A 24,089-nucleotide genomic window follows, 5' to 3' on the forward strand; every position below is an offset into this window, starting at 1 on the left:
CGCTAATCTATGAGAAAAGGAACTGGGTACAGGGTATGGGGTGGAAGCACTTTACAAATCAGTTCTAACCTCTAAAGGGTGGATGGCATGATTTTGAAGACTTTCAGAAGTCCCGTGTCTTTATGTGACACTTATATGTACTGCTCACCCTCTGGATCATGTAGCTATTCCACACTTGACTCTATACAATACTGAGTGTTACAAAACGTACATATCTTGGCTTGAATTAAATGCACAGCCTGTGTTACCTAGAGGAATTCTCTTGGAGTCGGTTTCGTCAAACATGACACGTTGCCCATGCTGTGTTCGGGAAAACTTTAGCTTATAGTAGAAAGACTGTGGCACATAAAGTGGAAAAATCTAAGTTCAAGTCTGTGCACTCAGTGGGTGATGCTGGGCGAGCATACTTCTGTTAGCCACAGACAGTTCGTTCAATGGACCCCTTTGGGCATCCGCGTTCTCATTTTGTGTTTCCCCCTGGGTTGTCTTCCTGTTTTAGTATTGTTGGTGTTAACTTACTTTTACTTCCTGTTGCTTCTTGTGTTGATTTAGCAAGAAGTTCCTCGGTAGGCATGTGCGTGTGTGTTCTTGGACAGGATAGTGTTTAATAGAAATAATATAAAGAGAGGGCCATGCAAGAGAAGCCTGGAGGCTCAGAAAGCTCAGAAGTAGATTCTTTGCTCTTCGGAGAGAGGTAGCTTGAGACTTTCAGAATTTCTAAATTTACAAAATTGACAAATGTAGCATGCCTATGTAAGCAGCATTTTGGAGGGGAAACAAAAGCTACAGTGTAGACTCTTGGCTTCTGTCATTAGGCTTCCCTCTCCAACCTTGACTTCATTGCCAGTCCTGACATATAAAGTAAAGGTAGAATGTGAGACAGTTATGCTTTCTTTTTCCTCGTTTGCTTGTTTCTTTTTTTTTTTATTGTGGCAAAATATGAAAATTCCATTTGATCCATTTATTTCCAAGTATACCCTTCTGTAATATTAAGTACATTCACCTTGCTGTATAACCATCAGCACTCCCCAATTCCAGAACATTCTCATCTTCCCCAACTGTGACTCTGGACCAGTCAGCACTGACTTAGTGTCTTTACTGCTGTCCTTTAGAAGCAGCTATTCGTTTTCTTTTCTTTTTCTATGAATCCGATGACACTAGATTCCTCAGATAAATGGTAGGAGTCGCTTTATGTCAGCCAGCAATGGTTGCGTTCCTGTTTTCACTTCTTCGAGGTGTACACCAGGAGTGAGATGGGTCACTCTTAGGCATCTCTTTCTTTGTTTCTAGGGAATCACTTTCGCTTCTTTGCAGTAGCAGTACCATTTTAGTTTCCCCACAGCATATTATTTCTATTAGCTATTTTTCTTATTGCTGTGATACGTGATACTGTGTGGCATGTAGTCATTAGCTCATTCTGCTCCGTAACCATGTACTTAGCCATTTTTACCATTAGTGATTGTCCTGGTTAGGGCTTCATTGCTGTGAAGAGGCACCGTGACCAAGGCAACTCTTATAAAGGAAAACATTTCATTGGGGGCTAGCTTACAATTTTAGAGGCTTAGTTCATTATCATCATGGTGGGAAGCATGGTAGCCTAGCATGGGAAGCAGGCAGTCATAGTGCTGGAGAAGGAGCTGAGAGTTCTACATCTTGATCCTCAGGCAGCAGAAGGAAACTGTGTGTTACGTTGGGCATAGCTTGAGCATATATGAGACCTCAGAGCCCGCCTCCTTGGTGACACACTTCCTCCAACAAGGCCACACCTCCTAATAATGCCACTCCCTATGGGCAAAACATTCAAACTCAGGAGTCTATGGAGGCCATACCTACACAAACCAGCACAGTGGTCATTTGTGTGAATTCTAGTTTGGGGCTATTACAAACAGCACTGCAAGTGTACTATATCTTTATTGTTAGATATTGTGTAGCTTTCTGGTTTAAAAAAACATTACTGGAAGGAAAGCCTTAAAGTGAAGCTAGTCATGTGCTCACAAAGCCTTCTCTCATTACTGAATTTGGTAATCACAGTGTATCTGCTAACTATATAGCCAACCCAAACTGGCCTAAGAGAAGGGACTGGTTGCATCACCTAATCTAAACACCAAACCTAAAGTTTGGGTGTAGGGCTTCTAGTATGACATGATATGATACATGACGAAATAATTAACATCAAGCTCTGCTCTTCTCTCCGTTCATTTTGCCTTTTTAACTGTTGTGATTACCAGCTTCATGATCACGAGACAGCCAATGACACTTAACCTCCCGTCTTGAAATGCAGTAGGAAAACAATCTCTTTGTTTCTTGCCCTTGACCTAACTTGAGCCATGTACATATCCCTGAAGCAATTCTTGTGCTCAGAGAATGGATGCTGCTATACCGGATTAGCCTGCAATTTGCACATGGAGTGTTTAATCAGAGCCAAAGCCAGTAGGATGGAGAGAACAGAAGACATTTGAGTTCAGGGTGTGGGAGGGTCAGCATGTTACATGGTTGCTGACACTGTTAGTCTGCAGCTGGCAAGAAAAAAAAAAAGAGCTTTACCGCAAAATAAAAGTTGAAGTCAAAGAGTGTCCTAATGGCAGGAGGGACCTTGAGGCACTCAACACCCGCATCTCTTGATATTATGAAACAGGATCTTACTAGTCCTGGCTGGCCTTGAACTCAACAATCTTCCCGCATCCGCCTTCCAAATGTTGGGATTATAGGTGTGAGCCGCTATTGTGGATGCGGAGTATGGAGAGTATTCATTTCCCTTCATTTCCATGGACTAGTTTGCATTTTGTTTGCTTGCTCTCATTTCCCTTCTGTTTACAAAGGCTTTCATCACACTGATTATGAAGGAGATACCATTGTGCGAGAGAAAGTCACTCAGTCTTAGGGATGGGAAGGGGTTGCTTTTCTCCCATTTTTAAAAATGCCATTGTGTCTAGCTGAATATGCTAGATAAAAAAGTGCAAGGAAATTAGATGGTGTTTCAGTAAAAGCGAGTGCAGTAAAATGCAGAGATAGGCAGGGAGTTACCGTCAGCCCTGGCAGCCAAGCTCTCTTCTTAACATTAATTTTATTCTTATCAAAATACAATATATAGGGTTTTTAAGTCCCTGCCTCACCCATCCCCACCCTCCAGTCTTACCTCCCTTTGAGTTCTTTAATAATATTCTCTGTATTTCTCATTAACTTCTTTAGGTTCCTCCTAGTATCAGTTTCATGCGTGGCACATTTAGGATACAGAAAGGCATCATTCTTCTGCTTCCTCATCCCACATCACTGCGTTTTTCCCTCTTTCCTGGTTTCACAATCTAAAAACACCACCATCAGAGTATGATTAATTTATTTTTGTTATTAAATCAGTTTTCAGTATTTATATTATTCCACATATGCTTGTGTTAGTTTCCTATTGCTACAGTGGCAATTTACTTCAAACTTAGTATCTTAAAATGGCACAAATGTATCATCTTACAATTCTAGGGACCAGGACTCTGAAATAGGCCTTCTTGGGTAAGTCAAGGGCTATCTTCCTTCTAGAAGCAGTTTCCTTCCCTTTGGAAGCTTCTAGAAGCTTCTAGAGCTCCTTAGCCTTGGCTGTTTCACCTGACCATCTGCTTTTACCATTGCCTCCAACTCTGGCTCCTCCCTCTTCTGCATTATAAGATCCCTGGGGTTTATGATGAATGTACAGCAAAACTGCAAGCTCATCCTCCTGCCTCAGCATCCTGAATCTAAAGAACCAAGTTCCTTTTGCAGTGTAAGATGGTGGTTCACAGACTGGTGTAATAGCATCATCTTTCCAGGGCTGGTGTTCTGTGCATAATGTGTTGTCTGTCACCCCGCGATCACATTTCCATTTTTCCTGCATAAACGTTTTCCGTGGAGCCAATCTCTGGGCTGCTTTTCCTCTACCTGGATTGTATTTAGCTATCATGCATCCTTTCCATATGCTCCTTCAGAGCGAGGAAGCCTTTGTTTGCACTTCTGCACTATATGAGTGGCCTCGGGTAAACTCTAATGTGTCCTGTATTGAAGCTCCTTCCTAAGCCCTGAGCTCTAGGGCCCAAGTCACCTTCCATGCTCTGGTGACAGCAGCACTTTCCTTTGGGGATTTCCTTTTGCTGGTCATTGCCAGCACCCTGGTGATTTCCTTCGTCTTTCTCTGTGCACTGCCTTTTCCTTGCTCTCTCTCATGAATTTCCCCTGAATGGCTTATGTTAATTGCCCAGCACATCCTCCAGTAGTTGATAGTAAATACGATACCTTAGATTCCTTACATTGCTTTAGAGGGCACGTAGATAGCAAGGGTAAGCTTTGTCTCACTGGCTGAAGGGCCTCAAGAGAGAAGGCTTGATGCTCTGTCCCAAGCTTCCAGGCTCCCGTGCAGACTTTAGGATGATCTTCTCAAAGGTCTCACACACTTGAAACATTTCACCAGTATCCTTCACAGAGGACACACATACTCAACCTCATATTAGTTGCCCAGTGAAGTTGTAGAGAGGCCTCACATAAAGGATGTGTTCGAAGAGTTAGCGCCAGCTATTAAAAGGCACCGCTCCCCCCCTTAAGACCAGTTTCTGTTATCCTCGTCATGAAGAATGCCAGGCATCAATTGTCCCTGTACACTTCCCCCTGCTTCTCCAGTCGATAACAACCTTAAGGAGCTGCAGCAACACACTGTTGCATCCTCCGTGAAGCCCAGACTGTCCTTCATGTAGGCAGGCTTCTTGATAATCATCAAATGAACTGGTCTTGGTCCAATGTCAGAATGCCTGCAGTGGATGCATGCCCCCTGCAGTGCCATTCTTTCCCAATATTTGTGGGTTGACAGCTTTTACCTGCCAGTGACTTTTACGCATCACTGAGTCCCCTAGTCTCTGAGCCAAAGACACCATCTAGCCCTTGACTCTGTGTCATCCAAGGTGCTGATAACCCACTGCTATCAGAGACCGTCTTGTGTATGTCCTTATTAAGTTTCCCAGAATAACGACCCTATAGATGGGCCTTTTTGATCTCATCCATTGTTGCATTTCTTGCACCTGAAACAGACAGAGGTGAATAGTTTATTAAATAAATGACGATATTAGCTAGTAAAAGTTCCTGTTAAAGTTGGATGTGGTGGTAAAACCTTTAACCCCAGCATTTGGGAAGCAGAGGTAGGCGGGTGGATCTCTGTCAGTTTGAGGCCAGCCTGGTCTATAAAGCAAGTTCCAGGTCAGGAAAGGCTATTACACAGAGAAACCCTATCTAAAGAAAAACAAAAACAAAAACAAAAAACAAAAAACATAAAAATAAAAAAGAAAGAAAACAAAGAAAAAAGGAAAAAAAGTTCACATTAATACCTTTATATTATAGAAAATATAAATATAGTTTAAAATGTTTATTATCAAAAGCCTTGTTTTACCTGAGGCTGGGCAGATACAAACCCTCTAAGCTACCTTTACCTCCCAGCCCCACATCCCATGCCAATTGCTCTAATAATTTCTATCTGGGCTACTTCCCATCCCATAATTCCATAAATACTTGCTTATGGTTTCCATCTGGGTGGCTTCACTCCATGCCAAACCTAAGGGACAACTTCTGGTCACGTGTTTCTTTTCCTATCCCGTGGCAACTCCTCTTCTCTTTCCTCTCCCTGTCCATGGTCCTTCTGTCCCCAAAAGCCTTCGAGCCTTACTTAACGCCACCTCTCATTTCTGCCCTGCCCAGGCTTTGACAGTTTTTATTAACCAATTAATCACCTTTAAATTAGGTAGAGCAGGGTTTACATAACAAGGACAGGGGTACGTGAGAGTGTGCTCGTCTGGCCAGCAACCAGATCTCGGGGAACAAAATAATTAACAATCAATGAAAAACATCAGACCATAGTGTTTCACCTTCATCTAACCCGTACTTTCTTATGTGGATGATAAAGGGAAAGAACCAGTAATGGATGCCAGCTTTGAAAGTTTTCTTCAACTGTGCTCTCCTTGGAGGAATCTACAGATGGCTGAGCATTCATCAAGAGTGGAGGTCCCTTCCACTGTTGCCTTTGCCTTCTCATGCTTTCCTTCTAGAATCCTGAACTCATGAGGAAAGAAAAGAAGAACATTAGAGTTGGGAGATCTGTCTCACGAATTTCACTGGGGAGGTCAAACTACTTAGCTGGAACTCTTTTGTCTCGGCCGTGTGCCTCAGATGCGTGTGTCTGGAACCACGGCTGGGTGCGCTGCTTCAGCGTGGCCCTCTGAGCAGCTGTGGAGCCCGTTCTCCATGTTATCGGTCCTCTTGCTCGACAGTTTTCTATCTGGGTTGCTGTTCTGGAATGTCATGGATTTCGCCCGTAATTAGGTTTCTGTGACTCAGAAGTGCTCCTGGGGCTCCGGCTATAAAAAGCCATTCCCCTCGAAAACAGGACTCAAGTCTCCATACAGTTCCAGGGTAGTTAGGTTGCTAGGAATCGGAAGTGTGAAATGAGATGTGAAACAGTAAGATGGTCGCTCCTACCTCCACTTACGCTGAGTGCTGTGAATCCAGAACTTAAATGGTTAAAGCGGGTGATTGATGCTAAGCACCTTTAAGATGCCCCTTGGCTCTTTTTTCATCAGGGTTTTCCAGAGCTACACTGGTGCTGGAGGCGGCTGGGGTGGGTAGTTCTTTGCTGTGGGGATGGTGTTGTCTGTTTTGTAGGATACTTAGCAGCGTCTGACCTGCACCTACTAGACGTCAGTAGCAGCAGCCTTTATCCATATCCCAAGAGGAAGGATAGCAGGTTACCAAGAAGACACTTGATACCCTATGAGCATATACAGGGGGAGGTAATCCCCCTCAGTCACAGTCATAGGGGAGGGGAATAAGGGCAAAAGGGGAGGGAGGGAGGAATGGGAGGATACAAGGGATGGGATAACCATTGAGATGTAACAAGAATAAATTAATAAAAAAAAAGGAAAAAATAAATAAATTTTTAAAAAAGAATCTTTTTGACAGCTGTTATTCAGGAGAAAATAAAGAAAGGTCCAAACATAAGCCATGACACTGCGTTTGTTAAAAATGCATTAACGTCAGTAGTGTGCCGTTCCTATAACATGAGAAGGCTCCTGTTCGATGCCTTCTGAGGCCCTTCAAAGAAGTTTAACCAGCGTCCTCTCTACTCATCCCACCAAAATCATGTCATATTACTCGAGGGTAAGCCTCTTTAATCTGCAACAGAGTCTTTCCTTCCTTCCTTTTTTTTTTTTTTTTTTTTTTTAGCTTGTTCTGGGGTAATACTTTGGTGGCTGCCATTGGCACTGGAGATGCATAGAGCATTTCATAACTCATATCACACCTACATTCCAGGAGTCTCCAGTCATGCAGGTAGACAGTCAAATACAGAAGAGATCAAGTGGTTATAGGTGCTAAAAAGAAAAATATGTCAAGATAAGGAGAAGGAAGCAGTAGGCACAGGAGTGTTGCATGTCCAAATAGGACAACCATGGTATGAAGAAAATTCAGAGTCCAGGTAACAAGGAACATGTTCATCATCCTGTTGGGAGGAAATCACCTTAAAATGAGGATGGATTTGTGCTGTTCATTATTTCAGAGGTTTCTGATGTTCTGGGATCGTGGGGAAGCCCTCATCATGGTGGAGCCAATAATCTCATGGCATCCGAGAAGCAAAGGAGAAAGGGACAGGGTACCATTGCTCTCTTGGAGAGCATAGTCTGTGCCCTAACTTCTGTCCACCAGGCTTCTCCTCAAAGGTACCACTTTTGGTTGGGGACTGACAGGTATTAAGGTACCTTTAAGATCCAGTTGTACCAGGGTAATAAGTACAAAGGGAACAAGGTGGACATAAATGAGGTGTTAGTGACAAATAATGAAGGGTTGGGGGAGGGGCAGGTTGGTGTGGAGCTTTGGATACCAGCTTTTATGTAAGTCCTCATCCATGTTACCACCCAGGCCTTAAAAAATAGTAGAAAACCACAGCCGACTTTACAGCCTTTCCTTTTTTTTTTCCCCCCCTATTTATTTGGAACCAAACCCTTAGGTATATTACTTCATCTGTGAACATTTCCAGGTACATCTCTGAAAGATAAGGATTTAAAGGTGATCATGCGATATGATACCAAAAGGTGATTGGCCTTCACCAGATAGCTGCGCCATGTGTGTGTGTGTTTGTGTATGGACTCATCTACACGCTCTGATGGTGATTGTTAACTGTCAACTTAATAAGCTCTCAAGTCACTTAGGAGATGAGCTTCTGGGCGTGCTTGTGGAGGATAATCTTGATTGTGTTCGTTAGGTTGAAAGACCTGCCCACTGTGGGCGGTGTCATTCCCTGGCTGGAGTCATGGACTGTATAAGTAAGTAGAGAAAGAGGGCTGAACAATGGCATGCATTTGTAGGTCTCTGCTTTCTGATTGTAGGAGTGGAATAGCCAACTGATTCAAGCTCTTTCCACCAGAACTCCTCTGCCATGGAGGACTTTATCTTTGATGTGTGCATCTAGTAAACTCTCTCTGCCTTAAGAAGTTGCTTTGTCAAGAGTATTTTATCACAGAAAGGGAACTAAAGTATGTATACACATGTATGTATGTATTCCGTATGCATTAAATATGTGTGTATAAGGTCTTATATCATATTGGTTATTGTTGAAATGTTGAATTAAGTCTTTATAGTTTCCTCGATATCAGGACCCACAGAAGGTTCGTAGGTCTGGTGGTCTGAATGAAAATGGCCCCCATAGGCCCATAGGGAGTGTCACTATTAGGCGGTGTGGCCTTGTTGGAGTGGATATGTCACTGGGAGTGGGATAGTGGTTTCAGAAGCTCAAGCCAGGCCCAGTGGCTCACTGTCTCTTCTTGCTGCCTGTGGATCCAGATGTAGAACTCTCAGCTCCTTCTCCAGCACCATGTCTGCCTGCATGCCGCCATGCCACCCATCATGATGATAATGGACTAAACATCTGGACTCAATGAAATGTTTCCCTTTACAAGAGTTGTCACTGTCATGGTGTGTCTTCACAGCAATAGAAACTCTTAACTGTGACAGTGGGTTATAGCTAGTTGCTATGTATCTTAAGGCTCTTGAGTGTTATAGGCTTAACTTTCCGTTCCTCTCCTCCTTACTAAAAATAATTGTATAAATAATTACATAAAATACTTGAATAGAACATATTATTTTAGGAAGCTACATTTGTTTTGAGTTTTACATTTAGCTTTTGCTGGTCACGTCTCTCATACTATTTTACATGTTGTCTGTTTACTTCTTGCACATTGATATTTTGATATAGAGTTTGGCTTTCTCCAGGGCTCTGGGAAATTTTTTGGTAAGGCTGCCCCAGGAGACACATAAAGGCCAGTATAAGTCTATCCATGGTGTCAGCAGTCGTAAGTGCTCACAGCCTAGATCCACTGATTCCCCAGGGCTTGGAAAACAGTACTGTTCTGAGTCTGCCATCTCTTTGTTTGCCAGTTGGGAATCCTGGATGAAAGAGTCATTTCTGTATGTATGCAGTACAGTACATAGGAAAATGAAGGTGTTTGATTCTTCCCCTTTCACAAGGTGCTGAGGGTCATTCTGTAGCATCCTCCATGGAGACCCTGGCTACCCTCCTTCTCTCCTACCCTTCTTCCTCCTTTCTTAGAGTCCTGTCTTCAGACAACTGTTATGTTGTTGCTCCTACTGACACTTGACTATCCCATCTGGACCCAAGCATGCCTGGTGTTCGGCTCTTATTGTGAATGAAAGGGAAGTTATTGGGGGTTTTGTTCGGAGACACGACCTGCTTCAGAAAAGACCGCTTTGGATTTTCTGTGGTCTCTACAACAAAGAGGATACCTAGGAAGAATGTTGGGGGAAATTAATCCAGCTGAGGAACCGTGTGCCTCAGGTCTGGGTGGTTTCAGAAGAAAATACTAGTGAGAGGCTACACGTCTGACATCAGGAGGGCACCGAGAGTCATGGTGGCGAGTCCAGCTTTGAATATCTTAAATTAGAAGTTTGAAAGGAAATGCTAGTGAAAATGGCCTCTAGCCTACTGGCTTATGGGACTAAAAAAAAAAAAAATCACTTGAGAAGCTCTGTGTGTAGAAGTTTATTCAACTGGATTAGTGTTTATTTCCTAAAACTGAAGTCTCTCATAAAAAACTAAACAATTTCAGAATAACTGTTTTTAATATAGGCAACTGATCTTTTTTAAATGCTTTTGAAAAAAATCACCATTTCTGAGTAAAATTGATCTCTAGTGATCCGTAATAATTCTTTATTATTTTTTTTCTTTTTACTAAATTGTCACTACCTTACACCCTTCCTTTGTACTCGCTGTGGAGACAATGGTTTTCCAATGGCTTCACGTCCATGGAGGTGATGGATTGGATGCTTCTAAAAGCTAAGAGGGTTGACTACTGGCCCTTAAGGAGAAGTTGGCGACTAGTTAAAACCCCCAACAACTTTCACAGAAAAAAAAATTGGCAAATAAGGGATTCAGTGTGGTTCTGGGGCGATACATAAATCTCTCTTCCTCTGGACTCAATTCCGAAGAGTTATAAACAGTTGCTGTAAGAAGGTAATGCCAGGAGAAACGTGAAAAAATGGGTGGGGGCCAAGTGGAGTCAGATGTAAGGGAGGCCGTCAGCTCTGCTTTCCCTCTTGGCCCTTTGTGTGGGACACAGTCCCGAGCACAGTTATCATGGCGCGAGTAAACGGTCCAGCGTCTAGCCTAGGTACTACCACAGTCTGTGTACCTTACCGGATGCTCCTGCAAAAAGAGCGCATATGGCTTCACGGTCTCGGAATGTAGCAGTGTGGGAACTGCCACGTCACCTAGGGTGGTGTGAGAACATGCCACGTCACCTAGGGTGGTGTGAGAACATGCCATGTCACCTAGGGTGGTTTCAGGTGTGTAGGTATGTGTGCGTGTGGCCTTGTAGTATTAGAGAATTCGAATTCTTGATGGAAGAAAGTTAGGATTTTTTTTTTCCTTCTAGTGTGTGTTTTTTTTCAACCAACCAGTGGTTGCCAAACTTTAAAACATTTTAAAATGCATCAGAGGAAATGACTCAGATACGTTCTTGATACTCGACAATAGAAATACAGTTAGTTCCAAGTTTGGAATACTGTGAGAAAAAAAAAAACTGCGTTCCTTGAATAAGCACAGGATGAAAGTTTCTAGCTCGTAATAGATGTGCTGCCTCTTTCCTTCTTAACTCACATTAGATTGCTGTTGTAAAGTGTGGTACACTGAGGTCTTCTTTAAAACCAGCTTTGCAGATCTAAGAACACACGCTCCTGTCTCTCGCATTCCTAGTTGGTACTTTCCCACTGCCGCGTTGTGCCTGTTCACACAAGTCTCTGCTTTAAAACAGAGTTCAACTTCCCCCAAATTAGTACAGTTAGTTTATTCCTCTTTCTGGTGATTGCCATATATAGGAAAAAAAAACCTAATTATTTCCACCAGGCACCGTCCCTCATCTCTTGTGGACCATAAGCTATGCTGTTAACTCCAAGGGGAGAGAGAGTAAACCTAGCTTTCCAGGGGTGGCAAAGCCAGACCCTGAGTGTCACAGGGTTGCTGTGTAGGGAGGGGGAGCTGACATTTTTCTTAAATGAACTCTCTTGTGTGTGACACAGTTGCTTTATATTTTTTTCCCCAGCCTGCACTGTGAAAGGGACTCTTCATTTCACTGAGGTAAAAAGTGGGTCTGTGAGTGTAGCGACTTTCTTTAAAAAAAAAAAAAATCAGAAACCAATTACTTGATATGCAGAGCTGCGAGCCTCGTTCCTTTAACGAAACCAGTGCAGTGCGCACCACTGTTAACCTGAGGAAAGCCGCTGACAGCTCTTGATTCCGCTGGAGGTGGAAGGACCCAAACTTACAGGATCGCCCTCCCCCTTGAGAGGTTGTTAGTCCAGTCCTTTAGAGAGGCTCCTTTTGGCTCTCTGTCATCGCTGGGACGCTGGCAGAGTGTGTGTGTCATGGTTACAATAGAGCGTGGTAACATATAACAACCATGAAAGCCCAGCGGGAAAGACTACAGATTCCGGGGCTGACCTTGGAGTAAGTATTGTCTGTGTTTTAATATTTTAATGCTTTCTGCATGGCACTCGCTTTCTCTTTCCGGGGGACCAATAGCTATTTAGCATTTGTTTGTACTGACAGCCTCAGAGCACTGCAGTGTGAGGTGGAGGAACATGTTTTAAATGCATGGCATTTGGTTCCAGCTGATGTGCAAAACCCAGACCCGGCTTTTTTTTTTTTTTTTTTTTTTTTTTGCATTGCAGTCGGAGGGTAGATGCCGCTGCTGCATATTTAAAGTTGCTGAGCCTCAATTCTGGAAACATCTTAACAGCTCATTGTGAAAGAATGCATCAGTAGGCCATGGTATAGCTGTCCTTTTCTCTTTCTCTTACTGTTTGTTTATGCTCATAATGCCTGCCTCTGAAGAAAGGCCCCTGTCTGCATTGAATAATAGGAAACATCAGGGTGGGTGAGCGCGCAGGAGAAGGGTTATTTGTGACAGTCAGTAGATGTGTGATCTGTGTTTCATCAGTGCAGCCGAATATTAATGACCTGGACAACATTTAGAACCCTCTCTGCAGTCTCCAGCCATAGCATGCAATGTGTTTACCTAGTTGAAGTCTGTGTTTGCTTAGCTAGTCTTTTTTTTTCCCCTCTCTTCCTCTTCTTCGTTTTTATTTTTTTTTTAAACCCATTAACGCATCTTACTGCCTTCTGATTTGATGCAGCTACGTGAAAATGTCCACATCAAATTTGTGGCGCAGAAGTTAGACATCTGGGATGCAGGAAGTGTCAGCAAATTTTTATTTTAAATCTGTTAGTCGAAGATGCAGAAGCTGTGAGCAAGTCTGCACTGACACACTTTAAGGAATAAACAGTAGAATATTAATCTGGTAGGAAAATATAAATAACTATGTCATTTACAGCACAGATAGGGTATTATATTTTTGTGAAAGCTGTATATCCTCCATAATATCACACTTCAGGGAGAGAGCTACGTCCACCTCTTATATGCTCACCATGAAGTGTCCATCATTCCATCATTGAGTTCTGTAGATGCTCCGTGCAAGAGAAATTATATTCTAAATTAATACATAAGTGAATGTACAGCATCCTGGTAAATAGTTCTTAAACTATCCCTCCCCTTAAAAATCTATGCTTATTTTATTCAAATAAAATGATCACTTATAAAAAAAATGTTGGAGGGCTCTCACAGCCTTCTTGCTTGCTAGGTGTAGCATTTTCCATAATGGACATACAAATAATGTTTACCCACTGCCATAGTTGATTTTCCCGCCTGACCCACAAATAACGGGAGCATTAAGTGTCATGCTTTTGTAGGAATATTTTATTGATGGGCATGCATCCTTCTACCTTCTTGTCCCTCCTACCCACAGCTATAGGTGTAGAACCAGAAGCGTTACCCTTTGCCAGGAGGTGTACCCCTGGTTTGGAGTCATGTACCCTTGCTCCCTTTGAATATCAAAAATCTCATTTCACACTAAATACTTCCTCCTTTCATTTTCAAACCACCTTGTCCATAATACAAGGAAGGAGGCACTTAGAATAACTTTAATCCATTCAGTGGATTGTTGCGTGTGTCCTGTTTGATGCTTGAAAGGGTAATAGGTTGTCACAGGTCTTATGAAGTTGCTCGTGATGACACAGGCCACAAGAATCAGCTGAGTATGAGGTTCCCTGGATTGTGATTGGGTATCAGATGTTCCTCCTCTGTGTGGTAAACGTCATGGTGCATCTAGATTGCTGCTCTCACCTGGGGAACGTAGATAGTAAAATACAACATTATGCTTCCGCGCCATGGAAGTAGTCTCATGTCATTCAGTTTCATTATCTTACCTTGGAATGTAAAATTACAATACACACAGCTAGCTTCGCATTTGGTCAAGAGAAAGCTAGCCTTTGAGTAACTTCAGCATCCAGGCACTGGAGAGAAATATTAACATTTTTGAATGAAGCCCTAACCCTGACACTACTAAAAACATACACAATGTATATAATGTGACTATTTGGAGATCACATGACAAAGTCTTAGCTCACAAACCCAATAAGCCTAGAATAGTTTTGGGATCCTGTCTTCGTGAGACAGTCTGATCTCCTTTCAGGAGAGTCTGTTCCCTTGGCACTGCATTTCTGGAACAGTGCACGAGCACCCTTCATTCCCTGTAGATTATGTCTGGAATCCTTCAAGAACACAGGGGCCGTTGTCATTCCCACTTTTTAAAATGTAAGTTCTAGCTGTGAGATAATCAAATAAACAAATATTTTAGAAGCTAACAAACTCTAAGTTTATGCCGAAATTTATGACAACGCTCTACTCCCTATAAAGTCATTTTGCTTTTATAAATGTAACGTCTGCTTTATAACACTTTACAGAATACGTCATATAGGCTTCTGACTGGAGCCAGCATGGTGTGAGGGCCCATGCATGGCTATTTTAGGACAGGAACTAGGATAGATAAGACTCTATGGGACATAGATTAAGTGAGTGATGTATCTGAGCATTCCTAAGAGGTTTCCAATGAGCTGCTAAGTTCAAGTACAGTACCTTTCAAATCAGCAGCTTCTGAAGTGCTCTGGCAGCAAAAAAGAGTCCAACTCCTTAACTTACCAGATATTAGCATCAAACTAGAGAACAGTTTTAGAAGCCATCAAGCTTTGTTGGAATTCCTTAGTACCTAGATGGAAATGTTTTGAGCAATATCACACATCAGTTTGTGACACATGGAGCCAACTCTCAATTATACACACAATGGTATTCAAAGATAGTGTCAGACATTTTCAAATACTAGTACACTTAAATTTTATTTTAGCTACTGTTTCAAATTCTCTATGCTACCCGATGAAGGGTACAGCTGGCTTGAAACAGCCGCTGTAGAGCCTTGTACCCAGACCCTGCTCTCAGAGGTAAAAGCACGTGATGCCATGTAGAACCGTGATCCAGTAGAAAAGCAGTGCTGAAACTGGGATCACTATTGCTCCCTTCCATGGAGGAGTTAGAGGCAGAATGACTAATCCCCTGTCTGATCTTCCCCCTGTAAAAATAATTGAGAATCGACAAGGATCAACTCCATCTTTTTTTTTTTAATTTTTATTTTTAGCTCCATCTTAAAATAAGATCTATTAGTAAAATTGTTAATGTCCTATCCAGGGCTAAGGCGATGGCTCAGGGGGCAAAGTGTTGCCACTATAAGCCTAGGGACATGATTTCTGTTCCCAGAACCCATGGAACGGGCAAGCCTGGATGTACATGCCTATCATCCCACAAGTGGACTGACCCCAGGGGCTGAAAGAAATGACAAGCCCAAGGTTCAGTGAGAGACACTGACTCCCGAGAAATATGGCGGAGAGCTATGGAGAGCTGCGTCTTAAAGACAACCTCTGGCTTCCACATGTGCACCCACGTGGGCAAGCACACCTGCACACACTTGTACACACACACACACACACACACACACACACACACACACACACACACATGAAAAAAGAGTATTTTTACCTCTCTGCCAGTGAGCAGGCATGGGGCCAGATTCACAAAGGCTAAATGGATCTTTCTGACCGGCGTGTGATGAATATTTGAGAGTTGGCTACTAAAAATCCTTGGTGGTTTGGATGAATTGGGGGAGCAAGAATTACAATGGCCCAGTGATTGTTGAATTGGAAAAAAAAAAAAAGAAAGAAAGAAAACTTCTCTGGTGTATAAAATGGTCTGCCGATATATGTAAGAATTTTTTAAAAGTTTTTTAAAATTATAACTGTAAGCGTGAGATGCCTTTTTATCATTGCCCTTGAGACTGAGGGAGGAAAATACTGGGTCATTGCCATGAGGAAAAGTTGCTTTTCATTGAGCGCTTAGGAACACGTCTGTCTTACAAGGAAACATTAATGTCTGCTTTTTTAAAGCTTCAGGATTTAACCGTGTTGTTTACCTGCGTTGTCCGGCCACCACTTCCCTCTAGTTCTGCTCTAGATGTGTCAGCCGTTCTCAACCTAGAAAAGCTGATACCCAGTGTACATTCCATATAAAACAACAGTAGATTGTCTTTGCTGCAGAAATCACTGTGGCGATATCAGGCAAGTTGCTTTGTGACAAAAGAAAAGGGCTCAAACGAAAATGGCGGCTGTCGTTTCTAAAATGTAATTTGCCGCAGGAAGCCGCCTTCTTGTTCTGAATTCTAGAGCTGAAAAGGGTAAGTGATTAGATGATTGCGTGGCGCTATTGGTAATCAGGTCCTGGGGATTCAGGCCCAAGGGGAGGACAGTCCCTTCAGTGAGCTGTGCTATTTGTACTGCAGTCATTTCTCCCACTCGGAATGATGTTATTTTAACTTTCAGTCTCACTCCGAGGAGCCTGAGTCCAACCCCGTCCAGCCCGGGCAGCCCTTGTAGTCCTCTCTTGGCCTTTCACTTCTGGAGGTAAGCGCACCACAGGGCCTGTTAGGACTGCTTTATTTTTGATTTCCCAGGTCCCACTGAGTCCTGGAACAGTCAGCCACAAAGCTGGGAACCTCCATTTGAATTGGTGCCCTCCTGGCACCATGTGCGGCAAGGGAACTGGTGGACTTTGCTCACTCTGTGCACATCTTAGGAACATCACTCGGTCTTGGGTTATTGCTTGCCTGACCTCTCTAGGTCTGCTGCTAGGTTTTCACAGGAATATGGCTTGGGTGAGGAGTCAGGGGGAAGAGTCCGGTGGCATGGATGTGATCAAAATACATTGTATGAAGTTTTCAAAGAATTGGGTTTTGGTTTTGGGTTTAGGTTTTTCGAGACAGGGTTTCTCTGTGTAGCCTTGGCTGTTCTGCACTTCCTTTGTAGACCAGGCTGGCCTTGAACTCACAGCGATCCACCTGCCTCTCCCTCCCCAGTGAAGAATTAGTTTTTAAAGAAAGGAAACAGTTTTAAGATAACTTTTAAAGTTTTGGTCCCTCTCTTAGGATAGTATAACTTATTACAGTTTCTAGGAAATTTTCCTAAGTCAGGTTGTGATATAATACTGTTGGTCCTCAAAACTGTTTGATACACTATGATTTATGGGATAAAGTTATTTATTTAAAGGGCTTGTAGTTTTCAAAATCTTTTTTCAAACTCTGACCTAAATACCTTGAGCCTATAGGCCAATTTCAGTCCATTCTTCCCTGTTGATTAGGGAAAACCTGTGTTTGTATTCTCTGTCATTGGGGACAAAAATGGCTGAGCTAAACAACTGAGAAAGAGGAAAGAAGCAGGCTGGCTCCTGGTTTCAGGCCATTACCATGGAATCTGAGAGAAAGAATTAACTACGGAGGTGAATTGATTTCGAACTTTGCCTCACCTCCTGCTGATCGTGTCAAGTGACTTTCAACACGAGGGATAGAGGATAGCGCTGTGTAGTGCCTTACTTCCTGAACCTGTGATGAGGAGGGCCAGGTTGGTGGGAAGCACCACTGATCATGCCCTGACAGCACGAAGCAGAGAGACTGGAAGAGGCTGGGAGGCCAGCCTCCTGCCTCCATGAACTAGGCCCCGCCTCCTAGGTCCCATCATCCCACAGTGCCATCAGCAGTTGGCCAAGTTGAACACTTAACGCTTTGGCGAAATGTTTTGGCAGTCTGTTGTGAGACCACACGATAGAAAATACAAACATTGATGTATTGTGCTATATATATTCTAATGGCATCTTTACATCTTGGTATCTTTTTATCTCCATGTGTCTAACCAGAATATTTATCCAGAAAACTCAACATCCTTTTTAATCTTTTTAATCTTAAGGAAGAAAGTATAATCAATGTTTTAGTTGAAGTTGACTTTCAGTTGGGAAGGGCAACTTAAATTACTCATAGTAATAAATAATCTATTTTATATAATCAAATGAATATACATTTTGTCATTCATGGCTAGTGCCTTGAAAATACTAACATCATCTTTCGATGGTATTTGCGTAGTTTTACATATGTTGGGGGTTAGTCTGATGTACTCTGGCTTTAGATGCTGATTTCTGTGCCCAGAATCTGGTTGCAGTCTGGATGTGGACATTGTCATGATCATTGACCAGTGTTGTGTAAACGTTGCTCCCCAGTTATCTCTGACTGCCCAATAAACTGGTCAGCCTATAACTGGGCAAGAGAGGACAGGAGGAAGAACTATCATTCCCAGTCGAGGGTTCTCAGGTAGAGACCATGAGGAGAGAGAGAGAAAAAAAGAAAACAAAAAAGAATAAGTAGAGAGAGGACATAGTCATGAGGACTGACCTGATGGAGCAGAAACAGCCCAGGCAGGACCAATAGAGCAAGTTATTTGGGATGTGTGGGTGGGAAATAGCACAGCGGATTAGAATATATGACTATCTGCCCAGCTCTAGTGCCTTAAGTTGTTGACTTCCGACAGCCAAAACCATACATAGAGAAACCCTGTCTCAAAAACTTAAAAAAAAAAACAGTCTCTATCTCATTATTTGGGAGCTAGAATGGGTGATTATAAAAGGCTTCTCAAATTATACACTATCTTTTCATACATATTTGTTTCTGTCATTTCTAAAATAAGATTGAACGGAAATGAGTAGGAAAAATTGACGTAGGGGGAGGAATTAATGACCTTGAACTTTGCCTCTCGCGTCCTGATAGGAAGAGTGTGTTTATTACTGTAAAAGTGAATTGTAACTCGAAAATTATATGTAGTAATTTTTATAAAGCATCATACTGATCCGAAAACACAGCAAAAATGGTTTTTGTCTCTCTGGAACATTCCATTGCTCTTGGGATAATGACGTTTCTTTTCTGCATTGTTACAGCTATATGTCTTTCCTAAACCAGTATGTGACTCAAAGTACAGGCGGACAGAACGCTGTGGTAGCAGAGGACGGTGGTGTTCTAGAGTGCTGTGGGAGAAAAGTTTTAGGAACTAGTGTGCTTTAGCTGGACCAGGAGACATTCTGGAGGTTTAGCACAGCGGGTGTGGGATGGTAGGCAACAAACAGAAAAGAGCAAAATCTAGGTGGTGAGAAAACGTTTTAGTGTCTCTGCTGGGCTGATGAGGCAGGTCAGCAGATAAAGGCGCTTGTCAAGCCTGATCGCCTCAACTTGGTCCCCAGGACTCACAGGATAGAAAGAGGGATTTGACTCTTGCAGGTTGTCCTTTACCTCAATATGTGTGCTATGGCTTGCGCACACACACACACACACACACACACACACACACACACACCATATAAGTCATTCTCACCACCTCCCTGTACACACACACACACATACACACACACACACACACACACACACACACACACACACACACACACATGCTCAAACTAATGTAGTAAGTTTCTTGAAAATCGTGAGCTGATAGACTTTTTAGGAAGGTGCAATGGAAGAAAACCATAGAGTTGTTAATAGATTGCTAAGGACTAAAACTTGATTGGCAGGGACTGAGGATGCAGCTCAGTTGGCAGCGGGCTTATTTAGCAGCATGCATGAGACCCTGGATCTGATCCCTAGCACCACATAACACTGGACGTGCTGGTGCAATTTGTAATCCCTGCACGCTGGTCATGGCAACAGGAGGATCAGACATTCAGAGTTGTCCTTAGCTCCATAGCAATCTCAAGGCCAGCCTGGGATACATGGGACCATCTCAAAAAAGATTAATTTGATTTGAGACCTTGCTGTGTGGAACCTTGACTACCAAACTAAAACTTTTTACTCATTTCTCTCTACAATTGTCAGCCGCAAAGAGGATTACTTCTGTCTACAGGTGAAAACGCTAACACACAGAGAGATTAAATAGCTTCGATGCAAACTGAAGTCTCACATCTTTCCACTGTGAGTGACTTCAGACATCCACACTGCTATGAAGACATTAAAATAGAATTTTGATTATCTGCTGTAGGTAGACCTTGTGACCTCCGTTTAGACTCTTTTATTTCCCAAGTGCCTTGCTCAACACGTGGAATGCAGTAAACATCAGAGAAAGGTTTGTTAAAGAGTAGATGAATGAAGGAGAAATAGGCATGGATTAACTAGTGTGCTGCTAACCAGTCAACCATCCAATAGAAGTGGGACAGCTTAAACACTAAGAATTGTGCTTATCACTCGGCGTCCTAGGATTTTGAAAAGGATCTCCTCCATCCAGGGACCCATACCTTCAAGGATGCCTTGGGCACAAAAACATGACTGGTGGAGTTTATAGAGAATGGACCACAGTGGAAAACTGTTGCACATTCCATTACTAAGATTATGTGACATTCTGGTCACACCTAATGAAATCTGGCGGGCTTACTTGGATTTAGGGAATGGAAGAAACAGGTTCGGGAAGTCGCAGGCTCCGTCACGGAAGTTGAAGTTGATGAAAAAAAGAGGTGTGGACTGTAGGTACTCAGTAGGATTATTTCCAATGATTGATTGAAGCTAAGGTTTCCAGCATGAATGGCTGGACTAGAACCCAAAAGTGTAGATAGAGTTGGGAAGGCAGGACCATGTAATGGGGACGAATTAGCCCTGGAACACACAAAAATTGTTCTAGAAAAGGTTATGTAAGTGGCAGCTTGGACATAAGTGTCTCTGAGAGTGTACTCCAAAATGATTATCTGATATTATAAGTCCTGAGGATCTAAATGTGTTTATGCTAATGCAAAAAAAAAAAAAAGTATTTATTGTACCTTGGCACTGATGACTTTGTTCCCCTTTGGGCTGCAATGGGTCAGATTTCTCCCCTGTGCCTTTCTTGTGAGTGGATATGAAGGTGTAGGGGAAAGTGACAGTCATGCCCTTTTGAGGTGCTGACATGGACTTTCTAAATGCGGTGGTGGAAGATTCTGCTCCTTTCATGGTAAAGCCCTGGAGGCAGGCTCTGTTGACAGCTGAGTCAGCCCTCCGTCTGCAGGAGGTCCCTATGGGCTTCTCCCGGTCAGCTTTCCAGGGGACTGGCCAAAAATGAAGCTAGCTATGAGCTCCAAGGCTGCTCTCCTGACGAGGAAACTGTCTGTCTGGGAAACGGAGGCCTGGGAGTGCTTTGCCCAGGTGCCAGCAAAGTGACTTTGGGCTCTGTGCGAGAGGAAGAATTTCTCAGGAAGTTTTCTAAAGATGTGATGGACTCTCTCCCTAGACCATCAGTTTTAGGGAGACTAGATGCCCACCCCTATAGGGGGCAAGCAGCACAGTGTAGCCCTGCTCTGACAGAGAATATGAGGCTGTGTATTCCAAAAGGCCCTTCTGTCCTTAAATTTTGAGCTTTTCCCAGCCTGGGAAAAGAGGTAATACCAGCGCATACTTTAACTCATAGACAAATGAAGCATGTATTTAATTCTGAACTTCATTTTATCAGCTATCTGTGTAACTGAGAGCGCTTTTGAGTGTCCCTGGTACATGTCTTCCCTCTCCACTTCTGAGACAAGTATAGCAATTCAGAATTTCCCATGATTCCAGTGCTTAACGGTATTCTGGTCCTTCTTGCTTGTCCCGGGTCCTTCATCTCTCAGCCATGACTGAAAACACACATGCTGCTTTCCACTTCACAGAAGAGCAGTGAGACTGTGCTGTAAACTCCACCGGGAGAACACACTTTGTCTACTTGTTCACCCACGTCTTCATTGGTCCCCCAAAGTTCTGATAGATACAAGAGAGGCTCCATAAATGGATACTATTTGAACACATGACTATGAGGCATGTTATTGCCTAGGACTTGGGTCTGGCCTGATTTTTACTTGTTAACCTATGCTCAAGACGTGGCATACTGTTCAGTAGCAATGTGTCTGATACCTTATCACAGAGAGCTTGAATTGTGCTCCTTTCATAAACTGTAAGCTTCAACTGTCAAATATATAAACACTGACCAGGGACCAGCATTATTGGAAGGAAAACCCTAGGCTATGCTAGTGACTGTACCTGACTAATGTGAGGGGCATAAAACATGTTCTAGAAGCCAAGGCATGACACACTGAAGAAGAGAATTAGAATATATATTCTGGGGCCAGGTGTGGTGGCACATGCCTTTAATACCAGCACTAGGGAGGTAGAGGCAGGCGAATCACTGTGAGTTCGAGGCCAGCCTGGTCTACAAAGGGAGTCCAGGACAGCCAAGGCTACACAGAGAAACCCTGTCTCATAAAAAGAATATACACTCTGGAGGGAAAGGCTAGTCTACCTCACTTTTTTTTTTTTTACTATCTTTCTAGTATGCAGAACACAAGGTCGCATGTACTGACATTTCCCAGCTTACAATAGCTTGCCCAAAATGGGGCATATTGACTTTTCCATGGCACAAAAGTGGATATGGCCAGGCGTGGTGGCGCACACCTCTAATCCCAGCACTCAGGACACAGAGACAGGCGAGTCACTGTGAGTTCAAGGCCAGCCTGGTTTACGAAGCGAGTCCAGGACAGCCAAGGCTACACAGAGAGACCCTGTCTCGAAAAAAAAAAAAGTGGATGTGTTCAGTAGAAGGCATACTTCAAGTTTTGGGTGTGTATGATCTTGTCCTTTTGTGCTTGGCAGCAGCACTGAGCTGTAGTTCCTAGCCAGCCCTGCAATCAAGAAGGGGAAAAGGCAAACTGATGCTGTTGATACGCCATGATGGTACTTGGTTCTGGACATTAGATATGGTTTTATTGGGGCATTGTAAGTTGAGGACATCAATACCAAATTCTAAATCAAGTCCGTGTTGCTGAATGTGTTTTTGAAAAACTAGAGCAGGGTCTGAGAGGCGGCTCTGTGGGTAAAAGTATTTACCATGCAAGGGCCTTACTTTGAATGCTTAAAACCCATTTAAGAACTGGTCATGTAAAAAAAAAAAAAAAAAAAGAACTGGTCATGTGACAGCAGGTGGTGGTGGCACACACCAGTAATCCCAGCACTCAAGAGGCAGAGACAGGCGAATCTCTGTGAGTTCTAGTCCAGCCTGGCCTACAAGGTGAGTCCAGGACAGCCAGAGCTACACGGAGAAAGCCTCGAAAAACAAAAAGGAAACCAACAAAAAGGAACTGGTCACTGTGTGCACATGTCTATAATCCCAGCATCTTTGTGAGGGGATGGCAGAGGGAAGAAACCCCTGGAAGGTCACCAGCCAGATAGTCTAGTGAAAGGACTAGAAACACAACACAAAGACCTTGTCTCAGACAAGATGGAAGGCAAGACCTGGCACCTGAGGTTGCCCTCTGACCTCTACGCATGCGCCACAGCACATGTGTCCCCATTTTCTCACACACACACACACACACACACACACACACACACACACACACACACACAGTTGTACACATATGCAAGTGCACACAAAAAGAAAAGAATAGAGAGCTGTGATTGGAGGGGTGCGGAGCTCCTATGAGGAGCTGAAGACCTTTACTGAGCCCGTATTTTCTCTGACAGCATTTTGTCTCTGAGTGGGTCACTGCTGCCCTTGGTCTGCAGGCTCCTTCTCTTTCGTCCTTTTTGCATGTGTCACTTCACTTCATTCATTCATGTCAGCTGACTGTCCCTGGAGGGATCTGAGTTTTTGACTGGAAAGCCTAGGGAGGTGCTTGAGTCTTGGTGAGGGCCTCTAAGCCTACAAAGCATTGTGACCTTGAGGGCACTGTGAACTTCCTGGACCTGTATGTAGAGTGTCCATCTGCAAATCACTGACCTCAGGGGCAACTTAAGAACGGTAGCTTCCGGTCGTTGAGGGTGATGTGTGGCAGCAAGAACGCTGCAACGTGTTGTTCCTGGGAGTGGTGGGCAACAAAGGCAGGCAGTGAGTGCCTTAGCAAGGTGGGCATTAGGAACGGTGCCAGCTAATGCGGTCCTTCCGAGAGCCGGACCGTTTGTCTTGCTGCTGGAAGTGTTGCTGGGCATCCACGGCTGCCCGGATTCCCTTCACTTCACTTGTTGCCATGGTGAAGGGCAGACGTAGTGTTTACCAAGCGGGTGGCAATATGTTCTGATTCTGTGTCTCCTCCTCACTGGGAACCTCACTGTGTCCCTTTCTCACTAGAATGTCACCTGACTGCAGAGCCACTGCACCCTTTCGGTTTCATTCGCTCTTAAGATGAATGCAGCCACTGGTCTTTTTATCCAACCCCCCCCCCCCGCCCCACCTCTTTTTCTGCTTTGGAGAGAACATGGTAAAAAAAAAAAAAAACTGAAAAAGCTGGCAG

General features: G+C 43.4%; 1 protein-coding gene across 17 annotated transcripts in view; it reads left to right on the forward strand.

Moving 5' to 3' along the window:
• MAST4 (microtubule associated serine/threonine kinase family member 4) overlaps positions 1-24,089 on the forward strand; it is a 617,295-nt gene that overhangs the window by 383,298 nt on the left and 209,908 nt on the right. The window contains exons 1-2 of one of the 17 annotated variants that reach the window (XM_084800725.1): positions 11,555-12,010; positions 16,325-16,405. The exons of 15 other annotated variants lie outside the window; for them this stretch is intronic. In XM_084800725.1, the coding sequence (XP_084656851.1) occupies positions 11,964-12,010; positions 16,325-16,405 (128 nt within the window). In that variant the 5' untranslated portion in view covers positions 11,555-11,963. Of the gene's footprint in view, positions 1-11,554; positions 12,011-16,324; positions 16,406-24,089 lie in introns of those variants that run through there. One more of the 17 variants, XM_084800734.1, reaches the window with a different exon arrangement.

This window comes from Acomys minous, assembly GCF_964271855.1.
Source record: "Acomys minous genome assembly, chromosome: 11".
NCBI classification, from domain to species: domain Eukaryota; kingdom Metazoa; phylum Chordata; class Mammalia; order Rodentia; family Muridae; genus Acomys; species Acomys minous.